The following is an 8,970-nucleotide window of genomic DNA, read 5'->3' on the forward strand; positions in this document are numbered from 1 at the left end:
AGTGAGCGAGCAGCTGTGTGGTGCTCAGTTGCTGACTGAGGTTAAACCACAACAACATGGGATGATAATTTAAAAAGGAGCAGAAAGGGCAGTTCCACTAAAAGATAATCACAGAATAGAACAGGCTGTGAAGATCTAGTCCACGTGGGTTTCGGGTGTTACAGAATTGGTACAGTTTCTGCATATCAATGCAATTTCTTCTTAATAGAAAGATTTTGCTAGACCTCAGTATTTAAGTTGACTTTGTCCAGACAACGTACCCTAATAAAACTTATTTTCTATCCTTAAAATTTTCAATGGTGAATCTACATTAGTTTGTAAAAGACAGATGTAAAAGTTTGTCTTTGTTTGTAAATTTGTCTTTTAGTTTGTAGAAGATGCTTTTGAAACTGCTTTGTGACCTCGGTTTATGAGATACTGATGCTAATGGAATAGATTAACACTTGACACAGATTAACATTTGATAAAATGGTTGTTTATTTTTACTACTTAATCACATTGTTTTACTACTACTTTAAATACTGCCTAGAAATTACTATAAAGACACGATGCTGAATACTTTTTACTGACTGTTTTAGACTACTGCTATGGAATTGGGACTTAATACTCAGGCTTTAAAACCTACAGTGATAGTGTTGCCCAGTAAAGTTTTTCTGCTGTGTTTAAGCCTAGAGCTCCTTAAGACGCAGCACAACTGATCCTGTTCCTCCTGGTGAAGCCTTCGGCATAATGACTCAAGTCTTTCCCCCTCTTCAGAGTAGCGGCTAAATGAGTATTTAATTGGCAGTGGAAGCAGTGAATTGATGTGTGCTGCAGTAGGGGGATGCAGTTAATGTGGCTCATCTCCTGCAATGGAAGAAGGTGTCTGTGACTCCTGTGTCTGGAATTTCTGTCAAGTTCTTGAACGTATTTCTCATAGCAGAAATAAGTAGAATCTTGAGGGAAATGGGGAATCAAATTTAGATGTGTTTCTTTTCCTATTGATTTCTAGAGCAGTTTAAGTTTTTGGTACCTTGTCTTTTTAATAGTTTTTAATGTTTGATCAGTTTCAAATTTATTAAAAAAATGAAAAAGTAACCTGGTTTTCCTTTTTTCTTTAATACTAAGAAGTATGTATTCTTTTCTATATAAAGTCAAAATAAGATGAAAATAGATTTGGAATCTTAGTAAAAAATTGTAAATTTCATATGCAAAATAACTGTATTCTCAAAAACCTATTCTTAGAATGTTTATTAACAGTATTGGCATTTTTTATACTAAATAGCAGCAAACCCCCCTTTTTTTGTCTTCCACATTGACTCTAGCTTTTGTGCTAGATTGTATTAATATTCTAAAAAGTAATCTTGAGGGGGAAGAATTTAATTACATTGATTGTTTCTGCATTCTAGCGTCTCATCTGTGCTCTACTTGACATGATAGGATGCAGTTGGGTAGTCAGTAGGGCAACTTAATCGTTCCTCTAAGATGCTGTTTCACTGCAGTTTAAAAATAAAGGTTGAAAGAGCTGTGGATATTTTTTAATGTTACTGTGTTCAAAATTGAATCATATTTAAAAAAAAAAAAAGTCAATTATGGAAAAGTTAAGGTTTCCTCTTGAAATTACTGATTTGTCCCATAAGGGCACTGGTTATATTTTTCTTGGGTCTCCCCTATCTACTGCTTGTGTGGAAGAGCTCAAGACAGAGGAGGGTCCAAAATAGGAGCATGTTGTAAAAGCAGCCTGTGGAACATGCAGTAGGTCAGCCAGGACGATCCTCCTGGTCTGACACTTGACATTTACTGACAGCTTGCAGGGTCCAGTGTCCTCAAAGATACCCAGGTTTTCAGTGCCTCTTGAATGGTTTAATCTGAGTTTTATTTTCTGTTCCTAAAAGGTGTTTTGTCTTAAAGAGAAATCACATAACTCTATGCAGCACTTGTCATGCAAACCCTTTGCAAAGGTGCGGTGTGTATCACTGCATCTAGATTTAAGAGTAACTTTAGCATCCTTACTAATGAAATGCTGCACTTCTTTCAGAGGTTTGTTTCAGTACAACAGGAGCAGAAGCTCCTACAAGGCAGCCTGTCTTAGTGGTAGTTTTATCAGTGAATTTCTCCTTTATCCCTTCTGGCTATTTATCTTGTCTTAGTAATTCAGTCTTCTCATAGTTCCCCTGTTTTGCACTGTCTTCTGGTTTTAGACTTCTTGCCTGCAGCTTGTATTCTCCTAGTCTGTCAAAAAGCTGAGCTGCTTTTGGTTAAAACTTCCCCTGGAAACATTGCTTTAGGCGAATGCCCAGCATTGATAGCTTCAGTCCAAATGGCTATTCTGGTGGGAAATAACTGAAGAGCTAGACCTGCTTGCTGCACTGTTAGTCTATTGGTAGGGAAACACTTGAAATCTGCGTTTCTGGACTCATTTCATTTGCAGTGAGAGTCAAGAGGTAGAAACTGGAAGGTTCCTTAACTTTAAATCTGCTGACTAGAAATCAAGACTTTTAAAAATTTCCAATTGGATTTTTTTAGCTAAGAAATAAAAATAGTTTCCCTGACAGAAATGTGCTATGTTGTACCTTCCCAGGTTGCCCTGAGCAAGAAATGGCACAGGGGTGAGCTCAGAAAAAGGGAGGTAGGGTAGGCTTTATGTGCTTCTAAACATTGCTCTAAAGGAAGGATAAATTAATTGGTTCCTTCCCCTGCATGGAACAGCATTGTTCCCTTTTCTAGTTAGCTGCTAAGTAGGAAAGACGGAGTTAAAGTTTTCCATCCTTTTTTCTTTCACTTCTAGGCAGCTAGGAGATAATGTATAAATAGCTCCAGGTCTTCTGCCTAAATCAGAGACCAAGTAGAGAATTAAGGGGTGGAGGGGGGAAATCCTACGCTTTTCAGACCCTGCCAACATTTCTACCTTAAATTTAGTTTGTAGCTTTACTGTACTTAATAGTCATCTTTATACATTTTCATCTGTACTACATTGCCTGATTTTCTGAAATACTCTAGTGAGATGCATTTGTTTTCATCTTACCTGCAATGCATGAAAATACTCTTTTTTTTAAGACTCTAATGGAGGAGGACAATTAAGTTGTTAGTATGAAACGCATCATCACTCATGATGGCTTCATGTCATGCCCACTGTCTATCTGTTATTCCTTCACTATAATATGGTACATGCCAAAGTGGGTGTCTCAGCTGATAAACTTTAGGAGGGGAACCTCTGCTTTAGAGAAATAAGAAGTGGTATCCTTTCACCTTTTGCACCTGATCTGTTTCTAGTGAGTGAACTTCCAAAGCAGCATTTCCTTCTGAAGGAGAGATTGTAGCAAGTATAGACAATCTTTAACAAAGCCTTTAAGCAGTTCGTAATTTTTTATCTGTTGGACAGTAAAGAGCAAACCTGTATTCACCTTACAGAACTGCATACCTTCACAGCAGGTCTGCTAAAGGAGCTTTTTGTACACGTACAGCAAGCCTTCACTTGTGTGTTGCACGAAGACTGCAAATGTCTGATTTAAATAAGTTAGTGGTGCTGTTCGTGTTGGGCAAGGACGTATTTGCCATGCATGTTTTAAAACTTCTTCACTAATGTAAAAGTACGTAAAAACTTGGGTAGCAGTGTCATTTTACTGATATAACTGTCTAGACTGAATCTGGTTCTCTTTGCTATAAAGTCTCTCTGTCAAAACCACTTTCTGCGTCCAGTTGTTACCGCTATAGAAATTTGAAGTATGTTGACTTTTTGGACAGAAAATGCTCAATATTTCTAGCTATGTGAAAATGAAGTTCACACCTTGTTACACTTCACATCCAAAAGCTACAGAACTAGTACTGACCATAATCATCTATTTTTGAACTGAAAATTTTAGGCTTGGAAACAGGTGTCTGTTGAATTTAATTAATTTAGTGATGTTAAATTTATTTTCTGTTTTTAAACTGTTCTCGTGTTATTGAAAAATCAGGGCTGATGATTGATCTTGCATTAGTTAATAAATCATTACTTTCACCTAGGAAAAAGTGGGAATATTAGTATTTTTAACCTACCTATAGATAATACATGCACTGTTCCTGCATGTGTCGCAATTAGCCGTGTCTTGACCAGTCCGATATGAAAGCCTATAAAGACAAGAACACGAGGTCATTAAAAAGTAATTTGTTTTAACATGTTTTTGCCTTCTATGATACTTTTCATAGAAATCAGAACTTGAGGATTTTTTTCTTAAACTTTAATATTGAATTAAAAAATCTAGCCATTGGGAAAACAGGATCAAAAATAGCATATTCAGCTTCACAGAACAATGGGAAGATGATGTTATTTTGGAAAATGAGTCTTTAATGACGGCAAGGAGAAAAGAAAAAAATTATTTCTGTTACACTTTCATAAATTAAAAGGGAAACCAAGTTATGTGAACCTCCTTTTGCATAAAACTCCTCTATACCAAGGTGATGAACCATCACTGTAAACAGACACGTTTACAGTTTCCACAGACATGACAGTGCTGGTTTGCTGGGGTTTTTTTCTGCTTTCTCAAATACGTGAGCCTTTTCCTAGTTATTGGTGGATGTATAGAATGTAATACTGGAAAATGGCATCTATTTAGATATTTAGAAATTTTGTCCCTCAGCAATGAGGTCTGAAGATCTGTTGTAGGGATGTTTATGTCTTAAAAGGAAGAAAATGCCATTTAAATAACATTTCCTGTACTCACCTAGCCTACACCTATCCTTTATCACACTTTGGTTTGAAGTCTGTTACAGCAGTGTCTCTTAGCTTACCTATGTATTGTTTCTGACTTGGTCAATTTGAATTAAAAAGGGTTTTTTAAGGTATGCAAGTACTTTTTTGTACATAGAAATGTCATTAAAATAAATACATTAAAAAGGAAATTAAATTAAAATGAAAATTCCTAAGTTAATATTTATATAGTAGTACTTCCTTTTTTGGTAAAATCACAAACTTAGACTCTTTTAAAGTTCTTTTCAGTTTGTGTAAAATACAGACTAGTATCTGCAAAGTTTCTTCATAGTTGTTTTTAAAAGAAATGGCTAAATACCTCATCTGTGGAAGTTTAAAGATGCAGAAAATAGATCTGTTCAGGATTACTTAAGGAAATGCTTCTGAAGTCAGGTTCTGTCCTGAAGCCTGGGGCCTTCCTTACCCAAACAGTTCAACTAATTGACCTCAAATCATTTGGTGTTAGCTTTGCTTAACAGGGGCATCTCTACACCTTCCCTCCCCTTAGCTGCCCTTGCTGTGGGGACAGAGCACCTTTTTTTCTGCTTCCCTGACAACGTAAATATAATGAAAAATCCCGTCTTTGCAAAAAGGTTGACTTAATTTTTATATGACAAAATAACAAAGCTATATAATATAAAGTATTAATGGGAAATGATACACAAACTGTTTAACGTGCCTGTCCCTAAGATGGCAAATCAGCATTTCCTAAATGCTGTGGGCTACTTATTTATCTTAATGAACATAGTGTTTTCTTTGAAAATTATCATCTGGTCCTGTGTCACTTTTCTTTACTATTTTAAAGGTTTGAATATTGGTTTAAAAGTTTGTTACATTACTTATAACAATCTATTTTATATAAACTTACACCTTTGAGAAAGCAATTCACTGGTGTGAACTTGAAGGCAGAGAGTAAACCTGAAGTTCATTAGACCAAGCTTGTCTTCACAGGTGACATTTCTGCTTCCCCTCTGATACTTTGATTATCAATCATTTGGGGTGGTGACATGGCTAAGTGCTCTGGGCCTGTGAATACAGCTCCTTGGCACAGTGGTAGCACAGATAGCCGTTCATAATGGGGTGAATCTACTTCTTTTACAATAAAGACTTTTTCTCCTTCCAAAAGCAAAATGCAAGGTAGAGTTCTTGCTGTTCTAGTTCTTGTTTGTTATTTGAAGAGGGCTTGGAACACTATGGATTTGAAAGTTGGTATCAAGTAGTAAATCAGTGGCCTCAGAAATACTTTTTATTCAGAGGAACATACTCAAATTACCTAGATTGCTAGGTAATTTTAACACAACAGCAAAGCCAGATGTGCAGAAGAACTTCTACAAAGCAGAATGTCTACATTATGTACTATTCCATATGGGAAAAAAACAGTACTGGTTTATATTTGATTATACTTACTTTTTATGCTCTCTAAAAGGGATGAAGTAGTATCTGTTTTTCAGTTCCCCTTTTAAAATCTTTAGGAAGTTGACATTCAAATTGTCACCACACTGACAAACTTGCACTTGTAAAATGTTTTTTCCAAGCTATTGATCTAATACTAAGAACTCTTACTAAAGATAGAACATTTAAAGTTTACAGATCAGTTGATGAAAGCCTTTATTTACTGAGGACATAAAGGGTAGTTAAGAATCGCCTTCAGAAGAATACAGCACAGTTGTCTGAGTGCCTCTTTATAGGTGAAGACATAAACACACTGCATTGGGTGCCACGTTGTTTTTTTCTCACTAGTTTCCGGTTGGGCATTTTCATTCATCTTTGTACGCCTGCAAACTACCGTTCAAATGCACAGTTAATTACTTGGCTCGTAGACTAACAACCTCCTCCTCTCTGCCAGTCTCTCCTGTTTCTGCACAGTGCTGCAGGGTTTATGCTGTTCATGTTTGGCCTGCTTCTCTGCTCTGCTGTTTAAGAAATAATTTAATAATACGTTTTTTTAATGAGTTTTTCGAAGTCCAGTGTTTATGAAAGCAAATTGTAGTATCCACGTTATTTAGCCTGCTAATCCCTGTCCCCATTATCCTGGACTGCTGTGAGATGAGCCCTGTGACAAAGAGTGACAGTGACATCATCTTATTTGTGAAGTTCCTTAGGAAAATGGTTGGTTGTATTTTAGGGGCATGCCTGGTACTCTGAGGGATTCGCTCTAAAAGAGCAAGGTTTCTGGTGGCAGTTGTAAAAGCAGGGTGGTCAGGTCATCTGTTTACAGTGAATCTTGAAAAGTCTCTTATTTTTATTTTTCCCCCTAATTGGGGTGTTAGAGAACCACGGCTTTCACTGTGGGACTGGGGAAAGGTGAGAAATCTTTGAAAGAGAAGGGAGGATGAGTAGTATTCCTGTGTGTGTTGAAAACCATGAGTGGAGAAGAGGAGGGATAAATGAGAGCCCCCAGGAAGAATCTGCAGTGGTGGCGTATCCCAGTGCTAGCCCATTCAATCTGGTGCAGAACTTAGAAACACTTCAGCAAGAAGTCATATGCGTTTAAACACCCAAATAAACATATTGCAGTATTAAAAATCATACAGATGTGTCTCTGAATCCTTACCTTTCCTGTATGCTCACACCCATAAAACAGAAGTATGTGTATGATCACTATTTTAGTTACTATGATGGTTTACCAACCAGTTTCCACTAGCATCACACCCATCTTAACAAAACCGTAGTATTTTAGTTGTGATAAACTCACTGAATGCTGGTAGGCTGGTTACTTATTTAGCAGAAGCCATAGTATATTTGGTCTTAATGTGGATGTGCCAGTTCAGTCATGAACTATAGTCCTGCTTTCTTAACTGGCAGTATTTCTGATATCTCATTAAAAACAAGGTATCATATACACTTTAGGTTAATAAAGTGTCTTTCCTAAAATTGAGTGTTCAGTATTTTATTTAAATTAGTTTCTAAAGCATATGATGATCTTTAAATGCCCAATAATTCCAGACCTTCAAATACTTTAAAAACTTAGTTGATGGTATAAGGCAGGCTCGTTAACCTGATGAAAATGGTCCTTTGATATAAGTATTTTAAAATGATATGATATTTGGATGATCAGTTTGAAATACTGGTTTCTCAGCTTACACGTTCAGCACTGCTTAGTTTTAGCATCATGGTCATTCACAAACTGTACTGTTCATGGCGATACATTTTTTTTTCCCCCCCCCCAGTCAGATGTAATTTATGATGAGCTTTTCTTAAAGCATCATTTTCTGTGGTGAATATGTTCAGCTTTTCAGAGATGATTTTCCTTTCAAACTACAGATTTAGTAATGTTGCCTTCTGTGAACCATCCTATTAGTTAGACTTCTTTGTAAGCCCTGAGAACACTACATGGCGTCACAGTGTTTGGTTTCCATAAGGCGGTTTGATAGCTCTTTAGCCAGGACTGTGTTGTGTGAGTGTTAATACAGTATAAATTCAATTATTTCTATATAAATTAAACTCTTCATGAAAGAATTCTGTTGTTGATACCCCAGGGCTTTGGACTTTCACTTTCTTGTTTTCACATAATTATCTACATAAACACTTGCATGGAATTCATCTACTTCATGCCAGCAAAGATTTTACTACTGGCACAGCCTTTCCATGTAAATATTAGGCAATGAGGTTGATTTGCAGTGCAGACTTACTGAAAAATAGAGCTTCCTATCAGTGTTAACTGATAGAAACAGTTTGCGAGCACAGTCTGGATCCTGGGTTCAGGAGAGCAGAGTTCTGGGTGATTATGCTTTCCCTGTGAGATGGAATATTTTGGATAAGTTACTTTTTTCCCTCCCCTTAAAAATAGTTTTAAGTGTATTTGAGCGTAGAAGAGCTCAGGCTAGAGACCAGTAACTTTTTTCTTCATTGGTAAACTACTCGGTGTTTCTCTGTAAGAGTAAATCCTGTAAAACGTGAAGTTTTTCACAAAACAAAGATGCCTACAGAAAATTTGTTTTCTTTTTGGAGAAATGAAAGTGGATTTTGGTCTGTTTTAGATCCAAAGTGGAGTATTTCACTTTTGTCCTGGTTTCGGCAGGGACAGAGTTAATTTCCTTCCTAGTAGCTGGTACAGTGCTGTGGTTTGGATTTAGGATGAGAACAAAGTTGATAACGCACCCATGTTTTAGTTGTTGCTAGGTAATGCTTACACTAGCCAAGGACTTTTTAGTTTCCCATGCTCTACCAACTGAGAAGGCTGGAGGTGCACAAGAAGCTGGGAGGGGGCACAGCCAAACTGGCCAAAGGGACATTCCATACCATGTGACGTCATGCTCAGT

At 36.8% G+C, this 8,970-nt stretch overlaps 2 protein-coding genes across 2 annotated transcripts in view; one reads left to right on the forward strand and one right to left on the reverse strand.

Annotated features, from left to right (window-relative positions):
- The window catches only part of DOCK1 (dedicator of cytokinesis 1), a 307,079-nt gene that overhangs the window by 99,673 nt on the left and 198,436 nt on the right, over positions 1–8,970 (forward strand). The gene's annotated exons all lie outside the window — the stretch shown is intronic.
- FAM196A (family with sequence similarity 196 member A) overlaps positions 1–8,970 on the reverse strand; it is a 51,393-nt gene that overhangs the window by 8,854 nt on the left and 33,569 nt on the right. Inside the window, exon 3 of the mRNA XM_009277962.2 lies at positions 4,018–4,089. Within this exon, the coding sequence (XP_009276237.1) occupies positions 4,018–4,089 (72 nt within the window). The remainder of the gene's footprint in view (positions 1–4,017; positions 4,090–8,970) is intronic.

The sequence above is a fragment of the Aptenodytes forsteri genome, unplaced genomic scaffold (genome assembly GCF_000699145.1).
Source record: "Aptenodytes forsteri isolate BGI_AS27 unplaced genomic scaffold, ASM69914v1 Scaffold15, whole genome shotgun sequence".
NCBI classification, from domain to species: Eukaryota; Metazoa; Chordata; class Aves; order Sphenisciformes; family Spheniscidae; genus Aptenodytes; species Aptenodytes forsteri.